This window comes from Plutella xylostella, chromosome 12 (genome assembly GCF_932276165.1).
Source record: "Plutella xylostella chromosome 12, ilPluXylo3.1, whole genome shotgun sequence".
Classification (NCBI taxonomy): domain Eukaryota; kingdom Metazoa; phylum Arthropoda; class Insecta; order Lepidoptera; family Plutellidae; genus Plutella; species Plutella xylostella.
The window spans coordinates 7679807-7705097 of record NC_063992.1 but is presented as its reverse complement, the minus strand read 5'-3'; the positions used below and the strand labels follow the sequence as shown (position 1 = coordinate 7705097).

Below are 25291 nucleotides of genomic sequence, written 5' to 3'. Positions count from 1 at the left end.
AATTATTTTAAAACCGGAAGTATCGTCACATATTAGGTTCAATTTTTAATTTTGTCTATTGCCTTAGTCTCGAAAAAAAACATAAATGACACTGACAAGTGACATTGAAACTTTGTTTACATGCCAACCAATAAATGGGTCATTTTCAAATGACATTGATGATACAAAGTACTTATCATGTAAAAAAATAACCAGAACCATTTTTCAGAAGCATTTTTTCAGCTGTGTAGGCGGTGGCATGCTCCGGGACATATTATATAGAGGTCATCTCTTAATACGTACTAACCATTATATATAATAAATAAACAAATAGTCAGAAAGTGTCAGAACAGAATTTATGAAAATGACCCAAATAAACAAAAACTTCACGATAAAACGTCAACGTCAATCAAAAATGAAAGTGACAGTTACTTTGTTTTTAAATCTAAAGGCTTTGATCATCAAAATGCATCGCACCTGATGCATGACGTCATCAGCACTTTTTTACTATTTCATGATTTTCTCGAAAATGATACATCCAAAAAATCCAAAATATTTTTTTTGTGGCCTTTAGAGCTAAATCTCGAAATGGTTTTCGATTTATAGCAGCTTTAGTTTTTTGAAATGTTGTCCATTATGAACAGGAATGCTCAACAATAAAATGTGGTGGAATATAAACCACCTTCAAAGAGTTTGTCTAAAAATAAAATAATGAACTGACCACAGACTAAATAATACTGAAATACTCTGGCTGACGTCTGATATATTACTTACTCTGTGGTCTGACGTAAAAGCGCGAAAAGATAAGACATTAGAAACTTATAAAGAATACGAATTATATAAACTTTATCTACATCAATACTTTGAGCATTTGTGTAAATAAACTACAATGAAAAGAATTCCATCCAACTTCCTTCCCGCTCCAGCTTGCTGCCGCTATGGTAGGTAACGTAGTCAAATAATTTGTTTTTATGTTCTTTGCTTTGACCGTTTTGTGTAAGTACTTAGATAGCAGGTACCGTTACGCATGAATGGTGCCTAGTCTAGGGTATATGTAAGTAGTTTAATATGAAACTCAATGACCTATGCTTATATGGCTACAACGATATTTGGTTTTTGTTTTGTTCTTTTGTGTAGAAAAGTCCATAAGTGCCTAGCTATATTTAATACCCGCCGAGACCAGCCACAGCCAGATAGATGTGCCTACTTACTCACTGCTAAAGTCAGATACATACTTAGATACAGTTTAATAAGTTGTTAGTTCATTGTTGTGCAGTAGGTATACAATGTGTGATGTTTTGTTGGTAATGTGGTGTAAATGTCCCTAAACCACTGTCACCATATCACATACTGATTCGTAGCTATGTGGTGGTCTATCTTTTCAACCATTTTGGTGAAGTAGGAAGTGGGAAACTTTTAGTAAAATACATTTAAATAGGTACCAAAATAGGGTAAGTATATTTTCTTCATAAACTAGTACTAGTATCTCAACTCTTCATAAACTCTTATCATTTTGTACAATTTTTTATTTTAAAGCGTTAATCTTAATCTACTGATACCTACATCGTTATTTAAATTAATTTTATTACAATTAAAATCTAAATAAATGATATCTTAAACAGTAAAGTGATGTAAGTAAATAAACTGTGATAATAACTTTATTTTAAACTATTTATGAGTATGTAAAAGTAAAAAAAAATATGACCAACTCTTACATTGTATTCAAATATGGACGGATACTATGTGTATAGTTCTAATAAAAGTAAGTATATTTAATTTCGGTTTAAAAAAAACATGGTAAAAAGAATAAACATGTAAATAATTCTTACTACCCAATGGGTACAAAGATTGTGGAATGTGAAAGTTAAAATACTTTATTGTTGGCAGTAATTATTAATACATTTAAGAAACACTTTCAATGTCAAATCCATAGGATTTATTTGCTAAAGGCACACTAATATTATAGGCACTTACTTTAGTTTCCATTTTCGTTAAACAACTTAAACTGACAACTCTTTATGCTTAATTATACAGAAATATGGAAGATACCATGGTTTTACTTACTAGATGGATTTAAGTAACAGTGGCTTTCAGAGAAAATTTAAGTTCTATTCTAATTTGTTATACATAGATAAAAGGTTGCAACTCTAAAACTGAGATCGTGCATTTTCTGGTAATCATTAAGGCTAATTATTTAATATTAATACCATTGAATTAATTCAATACAGTTCTTCGCATAGTATGCACACTAACATATAAAAATGCTCTATGATCTTTAAACCTACTACACATTCCCGCGCAATTTATTTCAGTCTTTTGATATGTTACTTCACAATCATAATCATTCAGCTTAACTATCTTTCGCATTAATTTCATAAGTATTTTTCGCTAGTTACATCACATCGCAGTCTCTAACGGTTGACTGTAAGACCTACTCGCTTCGGTTATCGGTAATGATTCGGATTCGGTGTCGTCAAAATCGAAATTAGTTTCGAGCAAGTTTTCCGACTTGGATTTGCTCTTGGACATTCCCGGGATAGGGGACGAGTCGTCGAATTCTCTGGAGAGGTTGTGTGGACTCGAGTCGTAACTGGGGATAGGTTCCGGGGACGAATCATAGGTGTTCGAATAGATCGGCGGGTGCGGTGGACTGGGCAGGTTGTCTTCGTAGTACTGTTGTTGATCTGAAAGTAAATATCTAGTGTAAATACGGTCACTTATTATGTCCGCGAGTCCTAGGCAGTTAGACCAAGACTCAACAAACCTGGCACGAAACGATGCTCATATAAAAACAATATTTGACAATGACGATAGCCAGATATTGAACTTACCAACAATATTCCTTCGTTGGCCGAAAGTGGTTTGTGGGGTAGACCCAGCCGGCAGAGGCTCAGGTATCTTGGACCGCAGTTCCATCAGGAACGACAGTTTTGGCTGCCCACCATGATTCGGGGCTCCGTATGGACCGTATATCTTTCCTTCCCTCTCTAACTCCTGTTTTAAAGCTAACGTGTCGTCCGATTTATTGAAATCTCTAAGCGGTAACGTGTCTGATGTGAAGTATTGGTCACTGGAAGGTGACAGTGTATCGTCATCGCGCGGGGACTGCAGGCCACCCGGGTGGTGAATTATTGGGATCTCTTCTGCCATCACGGTGTTCATCGATTGAGCTCCACTCACTTGCTCTGAGTTATCTTTGTAACCCTCGTTTCTGTAGGCTAAATTAAACGGCCTGTTATTGTTCTGAGGGACGGAGTATTCTGGTGGTGGCGGCTTCTTGCTGAAAGTGCTGTGTTTGAGCTGCATCACGTTAGCATTCGGGTTATGAGCCTCGTAGATGTCGAAGCTTTGCGTGTCCTCGAGTGAGGAGTTGAATTGGCTTTTCTCCATCGACTCCATGGAGGTGGTGGATGCCAGCATCTTCTTGTAGTCGGAGCCTTTGGTTAGGGTTTCCGTGGATCTGGTACTCTGCAATAATCATAAGCATAAATAAATACAAATATTCACTATGATGTTTGGTCATATACATATTATGCTAAAAAAAGTTAAAGTTACCATTTGTGCTAACTTGCGTCTGTAAGCTGTGTCTGGGAAACCGCCGTTGATGCTTCCTATAGACCGGACCGAATGGAGCGACTGTCGTATTGAATTTCTTCTTTCCAATCTTTGGAGATGTCTGAAATGAGAAATTATAGTTCGATAACTCGTATATCAATACCATACCTACGTAGACTGTGTGTCATATTGAAGAATAATTTATATTTACCTATGCTTTGACTTTGAATACCAGCAAATGACTGCAGCACCAACCAATACCACAGTCGCTGCCAATAATCCGATGAACCCGACGGCTAGCATGTCTCCACTCCACGATAAAGGATCGATCGTTATTATTGGGTCTGAAAATAAGAGTTAGTTAGTTAATATATTTCATATTTAACCATTTCTTCAAAAGTAGCAGACAAGTAACTAGAGTTTAGTTAAGGCAACGAATGTTAACCGAACTTACCAATTTCACAAATGAATGCGTTCTTTTCATTACAATCAGTGATCTCTATATTGCTGAAAGCAAATGACGTGCACTGCGTGACGTAATCAATATGGTTGACCCACACACGGTCGCCGTTTTGGAACCACTGGTTTTGCTTCTGTATGAAGTCGTAGAGAGCCGCGTAGTTTCCACTCACGTATGGCATTGATGCGTTATCCGACTGGAATGTACGAAATAAATATATTTTTAATTAATAAATTATTATTACGTAAATGTTACCAAATCATTTCAATAAAATTATGATTAAGAGGTTTACCCTTTTACAAGCAGTTGCTGAAATATTGCCACCTTCTTTGGAACTCTATGCCATGGAGTTAAGTTGAATATAAAATTAAATATTTCAACTTTTTAGCCTTATAAAGGGTCAACATATAACTATTATATATATGCAATATGTATAACTATCAGTTTTATGAATGAAGACCAGAATATTATAACTCGAATAAAACTCACCAAACAAAATTGTCTAGCTTCATCGTACGTCATAGGCGCTCCGATATACATATAGCAAGTTCCCGACACAGAGTCCCATCCAGGAGGGCACTTCCCACCTCCTAGCACCGTGTGATTGTTCATGTAATACGGGCGGTGGTCCACTTCTAACAACATGGGGTTATCAGACTGGTCTCGTATGCGACCGGCCACGGCCAAGCTTTCGTTGTAACTCCAGAAGTTGTGTTTGGCATCGATCCGTGTACGCCATAGGTCCAATGAGCTAAAAGATTTACGAAGTAAATTAATGTAGGCTTTTAACTACCACATTATTTTTTTATCTTGTCTAACTAATGAGTAATAATGTTGCTGATGATACTCTCCAAACTTATGGTTTAAATAGTGACGTCAGGAATATTTATACACCTAATTTTTTTCTAGTATTGTTATAGGTAAGATATGGTGATACACAACAAGCACAAAAACAAATCATGAACAAGTAGGTAGGTACAATGTAATAAACAATCTACAACTACTGGATTCGAAACCTGCGTTTACGTTGCGTATCGTCAACTGTCACTGTCAAAATGTCGATTTGAAAATAGTATCGCATCCAGTCAACCTTAAAACTAGAAACGTATAGCTTACTTGATTAATGCAAAGCAGTGCAGTGCTGTTAGTTAAGCCTGAATTAAAATATGTTAAAACAAGTTTTAATACAATTTATTAATACTTATTCCTAATATCTAACATACATACTACCTATTTTTACTATTATTATCGGTGATATTTGTGAATTTGTTATTGGATAATGAAAATGATTTCCTTGATGGTCTTATAAATAACTCACCTCACTATATTGGGATTATAGTCAACAAAGCTATATTCCGGGTAGCCATGCAAGAGAACATGCAAACAGATTAATACATTTCTTATTATATTAGCAATTTCATATTAGTAAAGCCATTATTAAACTTTTTTAAATTTCACTTAATAAAATAGGTACTTGTAACTAATATTTCAAAGTATATTTTCAGATCTCCATAATGTTAAACATAGTCGCTATTGATAAACGATAACATTATTAATATTATACTTAATCCAAATAGATATAAACTAATAGTACTTACATGGAACGGTTGACAGTGATCATCTCGTAATCATTATCAGGGTTGAAGAATATATTATCCACGTAGTGTTGCCCGGCAGTGCCGGCGACTATTGTTGCTCGGCCTTCTCTATCAAGAGCGTGGTTTCTGTAAAACAATTATTGGATAATAAGTTTTTGCTGTTTATATTTGGTAAGATTATTAATCTTGAAAGTGAGCTCAGTCGTGTATCTCGTCAAGTTACTGTCTTACTTCAGTTACAAGTTACAAGGAAGGTTCAACTATCAAACAACATAATTTCATTAAATATTTACCTGTAAAATCCATTGTGCGAAGTAGTCTGATAAATCGGCAGGCGCACTTTATGGAATCCAGATACTTCCAAAATTCTCATACCGGTGTTATCGTGGACGTAGTTATAAGTAAAATTAGACACAACTTGTCTTAAAACAATTACGTCTTTGAACATAACTTTGTTCCTTGTGAAATAGTTCCTGTAAATTGTTACTTCTTGATAAGGCGATGATTGACGTCCTGAAAGCAAAAATGAAGAATTATTTTTATTTATTGTATGTTTTTTTTCACTGGTTACACATTAATTGGCGGTTAAGCCAGCGTTTTGAATTAAAAAAAAACATTACCTTCTACTTTTAAACACGGCAAATCATGATTTTCGTAAAACAGATTATTGTGAATCCATCCTCGAAGTGAGGTAGCCGATCCACGAGAGTCTGCTCTTACTGCGAGGCCACCAACGTTGTTTCGCACCAAGTTGTTCTGTAAAAGTCGAGTAGAAGAAATAAGCACTTTTCTTTATTTATTATGTTAACTCGGACAGAGACGAACAGTTTAACATTTACATTATGTGTATGGATGAAAATCTTACCCGAAAAACTAAAGTTTGAGTATTTTGTACATCAATTTTCACAGCTGATTGGCAAGATGTAAAGTTGCCATAAAGTTTAAGACAGTTATCAATAAACTCATTTCTAGCTATTGAGACCAGTGGGTTGACTTCGCCAACAGAACTGTATGAGATGGCTCCATCCCGGTTCTTTGTGAATACACTGTTTGTAATATTATGTTGAACATCTCGATCTGTAACACGATAAGTAATGTTAAATCATATCCAGCAATCATGGTTGAGAAGAATTAATTGTTTAAATATGAATTTAACTTACTAAATGCTATTGCTGATATAGGAAGGGTCACAATTTCTGCAATGAACCCATGTACAGATGAGGCACCATTAGCAAATAACTTTACACTTAAACTTGATCCTTCAGTTTTAAAAAGCCTTTTCTCATCAGGAGATCCGTTTTCTATGTAACCAATCTGTGGTGCTGTTATATTATAAATATCACCATCGTATAAAGTTAGAGAGTCGCGTTTTCCGTAGTTGACAGTGTGATTGAATAAGTTGAATTGCAACAGTCTAAATCCAAAAGGCTTTACTCTGTACATACTCTTAAATATTTTCACACAATTCACTGGGTTATTATCGTATTTATAGTAAAGTAGGACTCTTTCTTCGATGGTAATTACTTTGCTACTATCACATATATCAATTAGTGAAAACAAGTGATACGGAAGGTTCAGATCTTTTAATGGTGTAAAACTGGACTCTTCTGATTCTCTACCTTCTCCAGTTAGCGATATAGCATTAATACCTTCTCCTAGCACATCATTCACTGTATTGAACATAACATTCATTGTATCCGTTGGAGAAACCATATTGATCCCATGGTATGCACAGTTTGAGATGTTGACATTCTGTATCCTAGGGTTCTTAACAATACTTTGAACAGCTGGTGATTTCTCGTTGTGCAATATTCCAGCGCCCATTATATGCACATGTTCTAAAGCACTTTCAACTTTTTTCATTGTGTCGTGTGTGTGGTGATCATGTATTCGATGCTCGTATAATGAGTACTCAAACTCTGGGTTAGCAAATCTGATGCCTCCCCAGTATTGCAAAGGCTCTTCAAGATTTCTCATACCGCAATGAATAAACACGTATTCGGAATCCCACTTACATTCATGTCTGTGACCATATAGCTGTCCATTTAGTCTGATAGGGCAGTCTTCATACCGCTCTTCAGTTCCCACACATTGTAATTGTTCAGGCCAAGACCATATTCGTGACAGTGAATTACTATGATATTCTACACGTCGATCATGGGCAAAGAAGGCATTTATCGGATCAAAACCTAATTCGCGACATACGACTTGAGCGTTTCTTTCGGTAAATCTACTGTCACACATAGGTACCCATTGAAGAGTTGTTTTATTGTAATACTCTAAAAATCCTTCATTCTTCCGGTCAATCACATTGTCATTGACAGAACAGTTTCTTCCAGTACACAGCCTTATAGATTCTTGTACTTGTAATGATTCTAATTGCCTTCGATGTTTGTGATGACTTGAAGAGTATTGACCAACTTCTCTTTTCTCTAATCGATTATCTTCAATATTTGTTGTACCGATTGGTCTCATTACTATCGGTAGTGAACTATGCCCAATCGCATTCATTGTACCCATGACAAGTATGCCGACATTCGGTGCAAATTCTAGTATGACTCCTGGGTGTATTGTCAAAGTTACATCCGGCATCACGGTTATATCAGCTTTTACTATGTACGGGGCCAGCCGGCCTTCCAAAATGAAATCTTGTGTTAGACGACCACCTAATTCATTCACATCCATTACTGTGGCTTGGCTAAACGTTACTGAAAGACTAGAATCAAAAGAGTCTTCAAGTAAATACGGCAGATATGTAGCGACGGCGTGGTTGTTCCAATCATCAAAATCAAATATTTGGTTCTTAATATCACGTTCTTGTGCACTTCCCCACCAGTTCTCAGTGACGTCGAGTAGATTATTAATCTTCGCTGTTTTAATGCCAGCAAGAAGTGTATATTGTAGAGCATTATTTCCAAATAAATTTCTACTAACTTTGACTTTTTGTATTCCTTTGAAGCCTATTACGTATGTTGGATCCGATGTTTTGATCAAAGCTCCACGCATAGCAATGGTCATAAATTTATTCTGCTTCACTTGGTTGTAGATAAATACCGCATAAACAAGGCCCATTATTTCGCTTTGACTGTCCATGTGAAATTGAACCATGTATTGTCCATTATTTCTTTCAATTAAATTAGCATCCACCTTAATCTTCTTTTCCATACCACGAATGGAAATTAATCCAGTTTTACACAAGTTATCCGTAAAAATATTCTTTGTGATGTTTACTTCGGCAAAGTGACCATCAATGATGAATGCAAAATTTTGGTTACTGCGCCAAGTGTTATTGTGCATAAAAACTGAATGAGTAAAGTTTTCATTGTATTGCCAGACATATGGAAGACTTATGTCGAAGCCACCGTTTCTATTTCTTTCAATTGTGTTATCTTGCAGAATATAATGGTACAAGTTATTAGAACTCCTTAAATCTCTTGCAAAATGGTACACTCCCCTTCCATTATCCGTTATCAGTGTGTTATTTATCATTATTGTTATTTCAGTTATGTTGCTATCATGTATGTCCCAGAATGGTGTATTGACGTACACTGCTTCTTCCAAATTATGAGCTATCTCGCAATTAAATATTTTAATACTTTCGTTTGCTTTCCTTAAAAAGTGGTCACCAATTTCATTAAGATATCTATTGTAGTATAAAGCTTTGATACCTTTAGTGTTTCCTTTTATCTTAGAATTCACAATTTGTAAAGTGGGAACTGGACCTTTCACGATTCTGTTTCGTAAGTTTTGTACTGGTGCTACAATGGAGCTGACTACTAATACTACGCCTCCCAGCGCTACATTCCCGCTCTCGTATGTCAAAACTACTCCAAAACTGTTACTTGTAGTTGGGAACGTTGATAAATCACGATCTAGGCACCATTTAGTACTAGCTTCATTGATATTTTGTGAATCGTAAATGCAAATACTTTCAGTTGAAAAGTTGTGAATAGGATTAAGTAGCTGTAGACCGAGTACGTAACCAGGATTACACTTTATATTGTAGGTTTTCTGTAACTTTGCTCCGTAATGCTTTGTAAATATTATATGCCTTGTTTCTCCATTTACTAAGCTGATATCAGTCTCATACTCTGGCAGCATAATGGGATGGTAATTAGACTCATCCATATTCAGTCCAGATTCTAGATTGAACCAGCCAGCTATTTCTCTTTGTTGCTGACCCGTAATGTGAGGGTTATGCGATATACCTGCTATGTTATTATTTTCTATCACAGATCCATATACTTTTAGTCCTAGTTGTTTAAAACTTATTCCACTTCCTTTGTTATTACTGAATTCAGAATTCCTTACAGTGTTGACTGCATCCGAGCCATACAAATCTGAATATATGATACCTAAACCATCATGGTAATTATTGGCTATTTTAACGCTTTCTAAACTGTGTCGCGCAAAGTCAATTTGAAGGGCGGGCTTAAACAAATTTGATGAATAATCTAGAAGTCCAGCTTTTTCTATGTTCACATATTGTAAATCAGCTCTTTCGGCGATTGCACTAAATCGCATTCCAGCCCAACTAGTTTCGTAGCACCGTATACCAACATCATTCTCATGAGTACAGGAATTCTCAAAGTTCTCCATTGTCTCAGCCTTACATTTTGTTATATCATTGTCAAACTCAGTGCATTCTACATTCGATAGAATAATATCTTCAGTCATACCTGCGTATGGAATTTCATTGGGTTCTAAAAACCAGTCGTTAGGATTCAATGCGAGTCCCAATTGATTGCAAACTAACGCAGCATTAGTTATACTCCATCGGTAATTACATACTGTTCCCCATTTCTCATTAACCCTTACTTGTAATCTTCCTTCATGTGGAGTTCTGCCACCCAGCAGTCTTATCGGAACAATAGGCTCTATGTATCCAGGTGTAGTAGGTTCATAATTTTCTGTATCAGTTTCGTAAATGCTCTCATTGGCCATGACTACCTCTTCTTTTAGTGTGAATGTGATGTCGTTAGGTCGTTTACCTCTTGCATCTAGTTTTCCTGCTACCATTATGCCGATAGCAGGAGGAAACTTTAATGTAACACCAGACTGTAAAACAAGTTTTCCTCCAGGACGTATATTTATATCCTTATCTACGTCATATTCTCCTTGTCGTAATATTTCTGTGCCATCTACTTCACCACCCACTACAAATGTTCCAGGTACATTAAATTGAGGTACGTATAATGAATTATAATTAATCTGTGTAGCACCCGGATTGCTACTATGTAATAAATAAGGCATATAAATTATTTTAGCTAAGTTATATCTGTCTTTTCTGTGGAAAAGCCTTTTATACACTTTTTCTTCATCGCCGAATCCCAACCAATTGAAAGTGCAATTAAGTATTTTACTTTGATCTTCCACGTGCGATCCTATTTCATACTGAGCATCGGGATTGTTTATAATATTTCGGAAGACATCTACGTTGCTGGATGATAGGACAACTGTTGCTGCAACTCTGCTTCTTGGCGTCAGTCGAGACGATACACCTTCTAGTGGCTCAAATGGTTCTCGAATTTTATTGTCTCGCAGGAAATTTCTCGAAAACAGTATATACTGTAGATCACTGTATGGTGATAAACCCAAATTCACAACAAATGGCCCCTTGTTTCCGTAGAAATGGTTATGTTGAATGTTAAACTTGGCGGGTAAAATTTCAAATTCTTCCCAATATTTTTCTTTTATTCTATTTGTTATCAACATTGCTCCATATTCTCCTTGCTCGAAGTAATTGTATTCAATTTTACCCAGAACGTTTAGAGCTGGCTGTATTTTTATTGGCACTTTTATATTTTGATAAAACCTATTGTGTCCAATTTGTAAATTAAGTATTTTTGAAGGTGCATTAAAATTCCAACATGTTCCAATGTCAATAGTGCTATCATAACTGGTGTTGAACCAATTGCCCGTTATGTTCACCCAACTGTCACCACAGTAATTTCCATGTAGGATTCCGACTTCTAAATTCTTGAATATTTCTGAATACTCCACGGCTGTAGTTTGATTGATTAAAATGTATTCAGTCTCTTTTGTATTGTTAATCCAAACTGCTATACCATAACCTTGGTTTGAGCTAATTATACTTCTTGATATATTTCGGCTACCTCCTGTTACGGTAATGTTGATTCCATCGCCTTGATTGAATGATATTCTACTTTCAGTCACATTTACATCTCCTGCACCATTAAGTACTTGCAATCCCGCAACGTGGTTGTTATTCGATATTGAAGTGCGATGAACGTGAATTTGCGACCGTAAATTCTCTATGACAACACCTCTGCCATTGTTATCGGATATAATTGTGTCTGTTATATTCAAGTCATAGGTCTTGCTAACACCTGATGTTAATCGCAAGAACCCTGTTATATCGGCGCGCGTATTTGCATGGAACCGAACATACATTCTATTTCTAGATGAAGTTACACTTTGGGGACGAGTGTGATTTCTTATGCTGAATGACATCAATAGTTTATCATTTGTGGTGAGTCCATCGTAGATAAAGATTTCTGCTGAATCGTTTCGATTTGTCAATATTTTCATGAAACTGAGTGTTAAAACATGGTCTTGCCTTGTGTAAAACTTTTGGTTACAATCTCTCTCCATATTAGAGTATCTTGACTGCTCAATAGACATTTGTATCGGAAACGTTTGGCTCGGAGTTGAGGCTAATGTGCACAAGTCAAAGACCTCACTGCGGTCAAATCTCTCATCAATGTTTAACTCATGAACAACATATTTTACTCCATCACCGCCATTATCATGGATCAAACAGTTTTCTATTTTCGTCATACCGTAGGAAGAATTCACATAAATTCCGTAACCTCTATTGTTTTGGATGGTACAGTTATTAATGATCATGGGCGCATTAGGCAGTGTTACGTTTATGGCATTGAACGCCGAGTTGGTTATCTCTAAGTCCTCCATGATAGGCGGTACGCCGATAACATCTAGCGCACTCGTCGCGTTATTGTCCCTTCCTAACCCCGCGTTCTTTATCTTCACGTGCATTAATTTGGAGGTAGATGTAGGTACATAAAGCGTGTTGACGGCAGTGAGAATGCGTTCAAAAACGGCATTTTCAAATCGGAGCCCTCTCCAGTGGCGACCTGAGTTTGTTAACTCATTATTATCGTGATGCGGAAGACATTGTATTGCTAGATCGGGATGGTAATCACAAACGCCTGAGCCCAGCTGTCTTGAGTTCCAGTCGCATTGAAATAAATCGTACTCGGTTCCTTTACACTTGGGTTCCTCGTATAAAAGACGCGCGTGTCTTCCGGGTTGACGATCAATCCAGTTGTAGAAAGACCCGCCCATAAAACCTAACTGTCTGCAAGCCGTCTCCATGTCGTGAAGAGTCCAGCTGAAAAACAGAAAATAGTTATGATTAGGTAAGTAAGTACTTAATTTAATAGTAAAGTAAGAATTCACTGATTTATAATACCTAAACTGAAGTTAAATAAATGATAAAAGTTCTATCTTCTCTTTAAATAGCGTCAATTTATATGGATTATTAAATTTTATATGAGATTGCCCTAAAAACTTACTTCCTCGAATTGGTACACACTGAGCGCCATTGTCCTCTGTGAAGCAATTGCACTCGGCCCGCCAAAATGGATGGACCATCCACCAGCCTGATATCCGGAATAGGCTTCACGGATTTTATAGGCTCTTCTGTGCTCGTGAAAGTGATTTCTCTTTGTCGATCCCCCTGTAACAAAAAACGACGTTTTAGCACATAGTGACGCAATGTTAATGATAATGCACTGCGATCCAAGTGAAATTTACGCATTTATACGTGACATAAAGCGGCGCGGCGCTCAGTCTATTCTCTAAATTGCTATTGTTGTGTCTTTCACAAGAATCTCGATAAATCCATTTTAGAGAGTTTCTGTTTAGTTGGTACATTAGTATCATCGCAAAAATACCGAATGCTCCGACTTTGATTGACCAAAGTGACTTAAAAGTTTCGATACTGACCTTCTAAAAGGTTATTTTAGAAAAATTTAAATATTATGCGCATAATTTAGTAAGCGGCATATACCGACACGCTAATACGCCCTTGCACTTCACACACACGGAACACGGTGTTATCAACATCCGGTCCCTTTATGCATCCCTAGTCCCGTCCCCATTCATCGCAGCTCATGGTCTAATGCTCCCGGCCGCGCTGGAATCGATGGAATGTGTTTTGTATTCGAGAAAGTATAAAAGAATGCTGAATGAAAGAGGAAATACAACTATAATATGTTAAAATATGCAATAATCGGATCACGGATACTATATTTGGATAAAAATTGCTTTCAGCTTCCCAACGATCTTCATAACCACATAAATCTATCATAGTTTTCCTAGACCATTACAATAGAAATAAATAAATACATCCTGATGATCCTATGTTTTAAGTTTAACTAACGAGAGCTAACACTTCGAACTTTGTACCCTCCTTATTTACAGAGCAATAGCTCATAAATATAGTTATGATGTAAAACTCAGTCATCGACAAAATCTATAATTGTTAAGTTTTTCATATATAAGTACCTAGCTAAGTGATATTTATTTTGCTGGCTTAGCCGATTCAATCGATTATTGCGGTGAGTGACGGACGATTCACCAAGGCAGAGTCTTCCATGTTTTCCGGTGTACGAAGAATGTGTGATTCTCCACGCACGCACTGTAGAATTCTAAGTAGGTACCGACATAAACATAAGTTTGGCCGTGGCCATGACAGGTGGATGAATTGAAGCGTGTGATCGTTGGGGCTGCCTCAAACGGCCGTTGGTAATTTGGTATGTGGTCGGATATTATAAATATAGTATCATTGTGGGCTCCGTTTGTTTTTAACGACATTAGGTATAACTTTATAATTGTTTTAAAATAACGACCGAATACCTACTTGACAACTTAAGTATGATTAGCCTAAGGAAATACCATCGAAAAGGAAATCATTCACACCTGACTAAACAATGAGAGCAATCTCCGGCGATTTCTCTACAATGAAATTCCTTTTAACGAGATAGCACGCTGTAGGTCCCAAAGTTCCTAGGTACCTACGTTATTGTTTGTAAAAAACGGTAATAGTAGGTACCCTACTGGGTGGCCATACTGGGCATAAGCCAGAGTACGTGTAAACTGTACTTACATTGTATTCATGCTGTATAAAATTGCAAACGTTTGGTCGTTATTTGGCAACTTTGTTTTGTTTTGTTTTATTTTAAACAAAAAGTCCCATTCAATACAACTTCCAGGAAGTCAGTACTTGTTCCGTTGACAATTATATTGTGCCATTTTCTGATGAAATGAGTATCGAACTAACCTAAATATTTGTAGCATTTTATTACAAAACGGTTATTTATAAACAAATTATTATTTCGTTACTATCGACTTTGTTCATTATTGATGCACTTCGTTTCTACCACTCAAAAGGATCACGAGCTCACGAACAGGAGTTCGTTAGTTTTCTATATTGCAAGTCGTGACACAGCGACTCCGGGTGAACAACCTCATCAAATCAGATTCTGCATTATGGCATCGCTCTATCAGTAGTTTTAGTGCATCAAAGAACTTATCAAGATGGTGCATATGCGTAGCCAAACTTTTAGTGTTATAAAGGTCATAGTAGTAAAAGGTACTATACCGTTGGTTACATCCGTTACGCCCTATCATGTGGGTAGACCTACCAACCTAAACTCATACTAAACGTGATGTATTTACAACTCCATAATTTAGTGAAAGAACGATTAGGTGGTCGAATTGGTCGCAGTGTAAGTACCTGTATTAACCAGTACGGTACCAGATTGTGATCGTCGCGCTCTGATTGAGCCCCAGGCAGCGCCGGCGACCATGGTGGAAAAGCGTGACAATCTCCGTGCCATGGATTAGGGACGAAGAAATTATTTCAAGTCCACAATCCACAGACGCTTCACGTGAAAATTATCCCCATTAGTCTTGTTAGAGTACTTGGTGTCTGAGTTTCTACTAGTTGATTTCTATATCAGCAACAGCGATTGCCATAAGTAATTAACTATGAATGAAGATCTCTACACATTGTAGCTGTGTACGGTTCTACCTTTTTTGGCATAAGATTTTTTTGCCTAATCTCGTATTGCATAGTAACGTTTGGTCAAAGTCTCGTTACGCCGAAAATCGTATGGCATAAATCTCGTTTAGTAAAAAGTTATTTCGCATAACATTGTTTAGCCTAATAATGGTATGGCCAAATCTTGAATAGCCTAATAATGCTATGGCATACATACATACATACATCCATCCTGACATCCCTCAGCAGGGACAAAGGGCTTTGAGAAGATTTCTCCATCTGACTCGATCTTGGGCAGCGGCTGCGAGATCCTCCCACTCCATCCCCATAACCTTTGCCTCACTCTCCACAGAACGTCGCCAGGTTGTTTTAGGGCGGCCTCTTTTACGGCTTCCCGGTGGCTGCCAGGTGAGTATGCGCTTCGAAGGAGTTTCTCCAGGTCTTCTAAGGGTATGCCCCAGCCACCTCCATTTTCTAATGAGGATTTCTTGGTCGATAGGTTTCTGCTTGGTCAGTCTCCACAGTTCCGCGTTCGAAATGGTTCGTGGCCAGTAAATCCGCAGGATTCGCCTTAAGCATTTGTTGACAAATACTTGTAGCTTGCTGGATAGGTCTTTCCGAACGAACCATGTCTCGCAACCGTATAACAGGACTGACTTCACGTTAGACTCGAAAATCCTCACTTTTGTTCGCCGGGTGATGACGCTGGAGCTCCACACTGGTTTCAACTGGGCAAACGCGCCTCTTGCCTTGTTCAGACGACTCTCTATGTCCAAGTCTGTCCCACCTGTTGGATCTACTACTCCCCCTAGGTAAGTGAATTTGTTAACCCTTTCAACGTCGACGCCATTGATTTGGAGCGGCTGGTCATCAAGGGACCGAAGGCGCATCTCCTTGGTTTTCCCAATATTGATGCGAAGACCTTCTTTCGCCGCTTCCGTGGCAAGGTCGTTTGTTTTGGACTGAAGGTCAGCACGACTTGTAGAGAACAAGCACAGGTCGTCTGCAAAATCTATGTCTTCCAGGTGCTTATTCTCAGACCAGGGTAAGCCCCTTTGACATTTGCAAGTCACTCTACACATCACGTCGTCTAGAACAATAAGGAACAGAAGCGGAGACAGCAGACACCCTTGCTTAACACCTGAAGTCACTGGGATGGGATCAGTGAGACGGCCTTTATGCATCACTCTACAGGAGGACCCTTCATACAGACACTTGATGAGTCCGATGATCTTCTCCGGTATTCCTCTCTTCTTGAGTATGCGCCATATACTGGACCACTTCACTCGGTCAAATGCCTTCTCAAAGTCGACGAACAATGTGAAGATCTCACATTGCATTTCGTTGCATTGCTCGAGAATCATTCTGACAACGTTTAGTTGGTCTGTGCATGATCTGCCTGGTCTGAAACCACCCTGCTCTTCTCTCAAGTGTGTGTCTACTGCACCCGCCATCCGACTCAGCAGTATTTTGCACAGGATCTTCGAACACACCGGCAACAAGTTGATACCCCGCCAATTCGCACAACACGATAAATCGCCTTTCTTTGGTAGCTTCACTAAGACACCTTCTTTCCAGCTGTCCGGTACTTGTTCTTGTTCCCATATCGATGTCAGTAGCGGAAACAACACGTCTGCAGAAACTTCTGCATTGGCTTTCAGAGCATCGATAGGTATAGCGTCGATGCCAGGTGCTTTTCGGTTCTTTAGCGATTTTATTGCTGAAGCTATTTCAAGCCGTGTTGGAGGCTGGATATTTATGTCGAGACAGTATTGGTGACTGTTACTGTCTATATCCTCCTCTGCCACATCTGCGTGCGACGGTTGTGGAGCTTCAAAAACCTCGCTGAAGTGTTGCTGCCATCTTAGAAGCTGGTCTCCCAGTGTTACTAAGAGCTTACCGTCCTGGCTCTTTATGGGTCGGTCTTTACTGGGTTTTCGGCACAACTCTTTCCCTGCTCGGTACACTTCTCTGGTGTTCCCAGTCATGGCAGCTTTCTCTGCTCTACGAGCAATAGACTCAGCCCAGCGTCGCTTATCTTTTTTAAGGCTACGTTTGATGTCGGTTTCGCATAAGAAGTATTCGTAGGCTAGCGCTTCTTTAGCATCGTGATCCTGCTCTGCGTTCAGCTGACCTTTGATGGATTTGCGATTTTGGATTTTATCCCACGTCTCGTTTGTGATCCATTCCTTCCGAGAATACTCCTTATACCCTAACACTTCCTTGCAGCAATTTTGTAACACGTCGCTAAGCTGGCCCCAGTGCTCTTCGATCGGAGCTTCGTCTATGGCTAGAGAAAAGTATCTGTTGTGGAGCTCAACGCCAAATCTATGTTTTACGTCGGGATCCTGAAGTTTGTCAACGTCGAAAGGTTTGTTAGTTGGTGTTGATCTCTGTTGAGCGTTTGCTATCTTCAGCTTGATCTTAGCGACGACAAGGTGATGGTCACTATGCACGTCCGCACCTCTTTTATTTCTAACGTCTAACAACGAGTGTCTCCACTTTCTACTGATCATAAAGTGATCTATCTGGTTTTCTGTTCGCCGATCTGGCGAAACCCAGGTCACCTTATGGCAGTTCTTGTGCGGGAACACTGATCCACCAATAACAAAATCGTTTTCGCAGCAAAGCTCCACAAGCATATCTCCATTTTCGGATCGATCTCCTAGAGCATGTTTTCCTACCCATGACTCTACGCCTCTGTTGTCACAACCTATTTGAGCATTAAAGTCACCCATGCACATCACTATATCCTGCTTTTTAATGGCTTTCAATGTGGAATTCAACTGACTATAAAAAGTTTCCTTTTCTGCCATATCAGCCTTGTTAGTGGGAGCATAACATTGGACAACCGTAATTTTCCTCACCCTTGACATAAAGCGGGCTGTCATTATGCGCTCAGATACCGGGTTCCAGTCTAATAAACTCTTCTGGGCATTTCTGCTAAGCAATAATGCTACTCCTGCTTCATGCTTGTCCGGTTTGCCGGAGTATAGGAGAGTCATGTCACCCACTCTTTCTTCACCGAAATCCTTCCATCTTGCCTCTGAGATGCCCATAATATCAAGTTGGTATTCTGTCATGTACTTCGCTACTTGATGCACTCTGCTCTCTTCGCGCATTGTTCGCACATTCCATATGCCAATCAAAGTCCGTTTTTTCGCGCCAAAAGTCTGTTGTTTAGAATCAGTCCGTTTATTTCTTCTCAAAATGCTATGGCATAGGTTTATACAAAGTAATAATATTCGTTTGGCTTTAACTTTGACGGAGCGTCTCCCTACATAACGCAAACTGGTGCCTTGTATTGTTTCCGCTGTTTGGAAAACGCTCCGCTCCGCTCCGCTGCGCTCCGCTTTGGTTTTTATGAACATGTGCACCTAACACGCTCCTCCTCGCTTTGCTCGTCATCGCACCTATCTTTAGGTTTCGATCTCATGGGGTTTGTAATAATTATATTGGTCGTTAACTTTCGATTCTTTGATCATTCAATATCGTGATTTTCGGGATGTAGGAGAAAAATACCACAATTTGTACATTTACTACATACTTAATATATTATTTATTAAGATAACATTAAGAGAAACAAGATTATACATAGATATAGACGAACATAAATTTGAGCAAACGAAACTTAGGTGTTTAAAGATTGTGCCTAAAGAGTTTTAGACATAACGAGCCTTATGCCATATAAGTCTTGGCAAAGTGATGGTTCGGCCAAAAAAGTTTATGAGTTATGCGAAATGAGTTTTGGTCAATAAAGATTGTGCCAGATGAGCGGAACCCGCTGTGTACCTATGCTAAGCTAGTCATTTATCGGATAAAAATTATAACGCGGCTAATTAGACCGTAGGTAGACTTTAGACGTCATTGTTACACAACCGTTTGCCCTCATTCTTCGTAATCTCATTACAAATTCTTGATTTTGTATTCATAACAATCATGTCCCTTGTGTGTTACATGTCTTTGAACAGCTTCATTGAAATCCCAGCTCATTTGCGTCACAATCACAATAAGGCTTGTGACATGATTTAAGGAGTCTAACGACCGGATCAACATCTTGTCAACCTAGGAATGTTAAATAAGTTCTTGTTTGCTGTTAAATAAAGTCGGAGCTTTTAAAAACTCTATATTTTTGAACAACCGCACATGCATGTGCTTGTGCATTCCTCATCTGTAATGTAATTCATCCCAGGATGCAAAGATTCGGATCAGATGTAATGTAACACAATAATGCAATAATTATGTGCCTCCTTGATGTACTTTTCTAAAGATACCGTAACTTTTTAGGTATATTGATTTACGGTAAACTTGTGAACAAAGGTGAGGCACTAACCGTCCAGGAGTCTAGGGCTTCAACCGTCTGTTAGACACGAATCTGTAGGTGCACGGAGCGGGAAGTCAGTTCCGTGACGAGATCCTCCCGATAACAACAGGCATTGAACTTACTTCCATGACTTCCATCCATAGAACAACGCGGGCTCCGGTTCCATCCCACGGTGTCGCTTCAATCGGACTTTGCTGATGATACCTAGTCCTTAAATGTCTACAAGTGGGTGGACCGGTCTCAATTTTAATCATTTGAGTTTATTTCGCGAATTCGGATTCTTCATAGCTGCTTCCTTGATGTTGTCATTGTACGTGCTCCGTTCGACTTTCGGATTAGGTGGTGATCTCAATTATAAACGGTTGCAGAAAGTTTTAGCCGCTTTGGTTCATCGATTTTGCATGGTTGACATGATTTTATAGGTACAGCGGTTATCAGTTTTATTTAATCTAAATATCGATCCCACACATTTTTCCCGCTACTTTTTCAAAGTGTGTGAGCCTGATACCAAGTCCTTCCTACCTTCTCTGCCAATAGCCAGCAAGTTGAGCTCTGATCATGACTTTTCTTTCTAGTTCTATTTTAGTTGTAGGCTATTATTAAATTATCTACAAATAAATGTACCTACCTAACTAACGATACCGAAAAAGCATCGACAATAATAGATAAACGTTTAAATTTCATTGCCCGGTTGTGAATTGTATGGTATTTTTAATATGCTACTATTTTCCAAATTATCTATCGTAGAAATGGTTACTCATCGTGAATGGGATCGTTATCTATGTGATATCAACGTTACTGAGAAGTAGAGCTAGTATGTACCTATGAGTAATTAAGACGATATTTTTATATGATTTGTAGATCTCTATGAATTTCAGACGCAGGATGTCGTTCCGTTGTTCAACTGTAGGTAAGCAAAGCACAATTTATTATGTACTAGCTGTTCCCGCGAGCTTCGCTTCGCCTTAAAAAGTTTTCCCGTGGGAATTCCGGGATAAAAAGTAGCCTATGTTCATTCTCAGGGTCTAGACCAGGGGTCGGCAAGTAGTTTTAGGTAGAGTCCGGATATTGGTCGAAAAATTTTTAAAGGTCCAGAAAAAAAACAACTGATATAATAAGTAAGTCCAGGTTTATTACTAAAATTAGTGAGAAAAATTGTATCGGCGGTCTTAAGCCAGGTTTTTATAGTTTGGTTCTCGTGAAGAACAGCTAATTCGAAGAGTGTCTTCTAAGTGAGCGTCTGTTAATCTCAAACAATATTTGTTTTTCAAATATTTCTGAAAATTTTAAAAAGGTGTTTCGCATATGTTTGTCGAACCAAAAATAGTCAATTTTGATATTCTTCTGGGACATGTTTGACCCAAAATCCTTCAGTTGACACCTTTTTATATATTTGCAAAGACACATCTTCTTGCAGATCGATTATTTCCATTTGAAGTGACGCCTTTGGTAGATTAAATAACTTGGCAGCAAGGACTTTTGCTTGGCAGTTGGCAGCCACATCTGTCCATTCGACGGCTGCATCAACTTAAGAGGGTTACTTAAGAATCAGAGATAGCTTGCCCATCTCTGCAAAGTCTCGGAACCTTGTGGCGAATTCATTGCTAAGATCGGCCAAAAATACATAGGTAATTAGGTACATACACATACATATGCACTCACGACTGTAATCCCCGAAGGGGTAGTCAGAGGTGGCTCACAAGCGAGCCACCCACTTTTCGCAGAACATTTGTACTCACGGGCCAGGATTTGAACTTTGATTGAGAGGACGAGGCCTTATCCACTACGCCACCACTGCTCGATATTCAAATATGCCAAAAATGTTGTCCTTATTATAATTATTATGGTCGTCGGAGAAGCTATAAGTACCTACCTATGAACAGAGCGCGCGTGGCGACTCGACGGCGCGGGCGGCGCGGCGGCGGCGCGATGTTTTTGATCGATATAGATGTTGTAAAACAGATTTATTAGATTCGGTAGGTACTAAGTTAGATTGTTTCAAAATATTACAATAATATTCAAAGTATTTATTTATACTTGACAATGTAGGCATTAATTACAATATTTGGCGGTCCGAGGTTCAACCTTTCGCGGTCCGCAAACGGACCGCGGTCCGCCTGTTGCTGACCGATGGTCTAGACCATAAATGTATACCAAATTTCATTCAAATCCGTCCAGTGGTTTTGGCGTGAAAGAGTAACAGACAGAGAGACAGACAGACAGAAAGACAGACACAGTTACTTTCGCATTTATTTATAATATTAGTTAGGATGTATACCGTACTGGCGTATATTGTTTTGGTGTCAAGGTAAACTAGCCTTTCTTGTGCTGAATGTATGTGCTGATCCATTTATTATTTAGTCATATTCAGCTATTTATAAAATAACTTGCAAAACTGCAACAAATTCAGTTCTCTAGTTTTTGCTAAGCTGCTGTCGGCCACACTTTTATCTCACTGAGAAGATTTCACAAACGGACATTGAATCATAATTATGTAGGTAGCACGTCATGTAATGAGTCACTCCATGAGCGGTTGGTCACTTGCATTCGTTATTTATGTCAGCGCTCAGCGGTATACCTATGTTTTTCCGAGGCTCTTGCCTATATCTAGAGGGAATATAGACATGTGTATTATTAGTAGTATTAGTAGGTACATGTGATACCGTAACAAAATGAAAAAAATATTTGCAAAGCAGGAAATCGTTTGCCATTTCCTCATCAATCCCGAATGTTGTGCAATATAATACCAAAACAGAAACTTGGACTTCGACTTAAAATCATTCCGTTTTGTCATAGAAACTAGGATCTCTACATCTACAATTTACTAAGGTCAATCAACGCTGGGCTCGTAGCTAGCTGTAGTCCTGCGTCTAGATGAATCAGCCAAGGCGCCTACCGCGGCCGTTGCCGGTAAGTAATGGTATTTAGGTCCAAGGTTACTACGGTACTGCATACCCGTAAGTTTTTAGAACCCAGTTAACTGTAACAGTTTATAGTTACGTCACCTAACTGTAACGTTTTTGTTTTTAACTCGACTGATAAGAGGTCATTAACTGATGGGATCCATTAGAAGCTCCCAGGTAGAGACTATCTGTATCGTGCGCACTTTGCTATTAGAATCTTGCAAGATCTCATTTCGTAATGGGTTTCTGTTACTGCACTATGCTGTTTAGAAGCATCATCGTGTATTCATTAGCTAATGTATATTGATCATTACCCTCTTTTCAAAAGCACTCGAATCCGACTGCAATAGATCTATACTCTTCCATCTACCATTGTCTTCAATATTTTATCAATGGACGTTTAAGAGTCTACTGGGTACCTACCTACTCAATTACTCGTAGTTAGTTACAAAGGTAATAATTCCCATGAATCTGCTACAAGGCTGGGCATCAGAGATTTATCCAAGCTGCTAGCTGATTGAATTAGCGAAAGGATGTCGCGCCGGGGTCAGGAGACAAGGGGCCGGTGCCTTTGTCGTATTGCAGCTGCTTTTACAATTAACACGTGCTACGGAATCAGTAATTATGTATGTAGTTAGGTATTATAATTATGGGACACAAGTGACTCAGAACAGAAATCAGGCAGCAATGCATGTGATGAGAAATGCATCAGGAAAGATTCGACGTGCGGCGATAAGAACCTAGTTCCATAAGTTTTTTAGGTCCCATTTTATCTTGACTAGTTAGGTAAGTATACTCATTATTACTCTAAGGTATACTCACACTCAAAATTATTAATATACAACTTAAAAAAGATTTACCTTTAATTCTAAACGTAGTAAAAAATAAATAGAGTTGCATAGAGCAGTGGGTCGTTTCTCCCCCATGTTTATATTTTTTAACAGCACGTTGAGTCACTACCTAAACATCCACAGGTGAATTAAATCAATATCAACCATGCGTTATCTAAAATGAAGGACTTACCTGCGTGTTATCGTAGGCAAGTACTAAAATTATCAAAAGGGAATGATAACAGTTCGGACTGGGATATTATCGATAGGCGGTATTTTACAGGTATTCTAGGGAATTCAATGTACTTACCTACCTTTCTGTATGTAGGTGACATACAAATAATAAACATACTCAACTAACTACAACATAATTTAGTAGGTACTAAGTAAGGTAGGTATGAAGACGAAAAAATATGAGGATGTTTGGTACACCCGAGTCAGAGTTTTACCTCTAGGTATGCTCATACTAAAATCGTAATCGTACTATGCTATGTAACCTGCCTAGGCAGTTGTTAAGTAATTCATTTAATAATTCATAGGTATTTCATCTACTTACAACAAGCGCAAACTACAAGTCAGCTATACCAAACAGGTTTCTAACTTACCCATGTCTATCTATAGCCACAATGATAGGTCCCTCATTCTTTGTAAACATAAACAAAGGCAACTTACAACGGCAACGAGTTTCCCACGCACGGTGATGCCGACCATCGGCGCGAACCGCACCTCGACGCCGGGCTCGATGACCAGCTCGGCGCTGCGCTCCACCACCAGGTCATCCCTCAGGAGGTACGGAGATCCCCCCTCGCGCCACACCGACTGTCCCCCCGCAAGCACTCCGCCGGGCAACTCCGTCAGACCAGACGACTTGTTCACCAAATACGGATCCGACTCCGCTGACCCCATCAACCCCTGCCCACCACACCCACTTATCCACACCACCAACACTAACACTGTCCTCCACTTGTACTTTGTGTCACTGAACTGACTGTGCTTCTTTTGAACGCCCATATCTTTGCAGGACTCCATATTCACTAGCTATTTATATCAATAATCATTTCACTTTTACTGCGTTCCTCGTCTCACCTGCAACCTACTTCCAACTCTACATAAATATCAAACAGATAAGTAACATACTTGTAGAGTTGATCTATCACTTATTTATCACACGATCAAAGGCACTGATTATTTTAAAATATTTTAAAAACTTTGTATACTATAAAAAGTTCTATGAAAAATAAATAATCGAAACAAAGGTTCGATGTCGTGCGATGCGAAAACGCGCGCTACACGCGAGCGAGGCGCGACCGTTGGACAAAGTCGTTTGGCCGGTTTCCCTCCGCCCTCCACCTCTCTACACCTCTCCCTCCTCCTTGGAATCAAATTCGAATTCGAAGCCTTCTCCCTTCCACAGTGGTTTTGTAGAACGCACACATTGATAGACAAATTACACAATAGATCACACACACACACGTACATGAAACACCATAGACAAGGTAGAGATCGAAAATAATCTATGGTCATGAAGAACTATGAAAATCTCAGAATAATAACAGCGACATTACGTTCGAAAACGAATGAATAAAATAAT

At 38.7% G+C, this 25291-nt stretch overlaps 1 protein-coding gene across 2 annotated transcripts; it reads right to left on the bottom strand.

The window, feature by feature from the left end:
• Nucleotides 1-1414: 1414 nt before the first annotated feature.
• Nucleotides 1415-25060, bottom strand: LOC105384991 (protein bark beetle). Of its 2 annotated transcripts, XM_011555292.3 has the most exons (14): nt 24373-25060; nt 13152-13315; nt 6753-12967; nt 6458-6669; nt 6213-6348; nt 5886-6105; nt 5593-5718; nt 5313-5342; nt 4484-4745; nt 3989-4190; nt 3746-3878; nt 3535-3655; nt 2811-3447; nt 1415-2663 (listed from the first exon to the last, which is right to left on the bottom strand). In XM_011555292.3, exons 1-14 carry the CDS (start codon nt 24727-24729, stop codon nt 2377-2379), a joined length of 9102 nt encoding a protein of 3033 aa, XP_011553594.3. In that variant the 5' UTR covers nt 24730-25060; the 3' UTR covers nt 1415-2376. The 2 variants fall into 2 exon arrangements, with proteins under 2 accessions (XP_011553594.3, XP_011553595.3); XM_011555293.3 differs by lacking the exon at nt 5313-5342.
• Between the last annotated feature and the right edge of the window lie 231 nt (nt 25061-25291).

Excerpts from the sequence above, each read along its gene's own strand:
- LOC105384991 (XM_011555292.3), bottom strand. The coding sequence starts at position 24,729 with ATGGAGTCCTGCAAAGATATGGGCGTTCAAAAGAAGCACAGTCAGTTC. Across the intron at positions 13,316-24,372 it reads GTGGGAAACTCGTTGCCGTT|GGGGATCGACAAAGAGAAAT; the intron begins GTAAGTTGCCTT and ends TTTTTGTTACAG. Across the intron at positions 6,670-6,752 it reads TATATCAGCAATAGCATTTA|ATCGAGATGTTCAACATAAT; the intron begins GTAAGTTAAATT and ends ATCGTGTTACAG.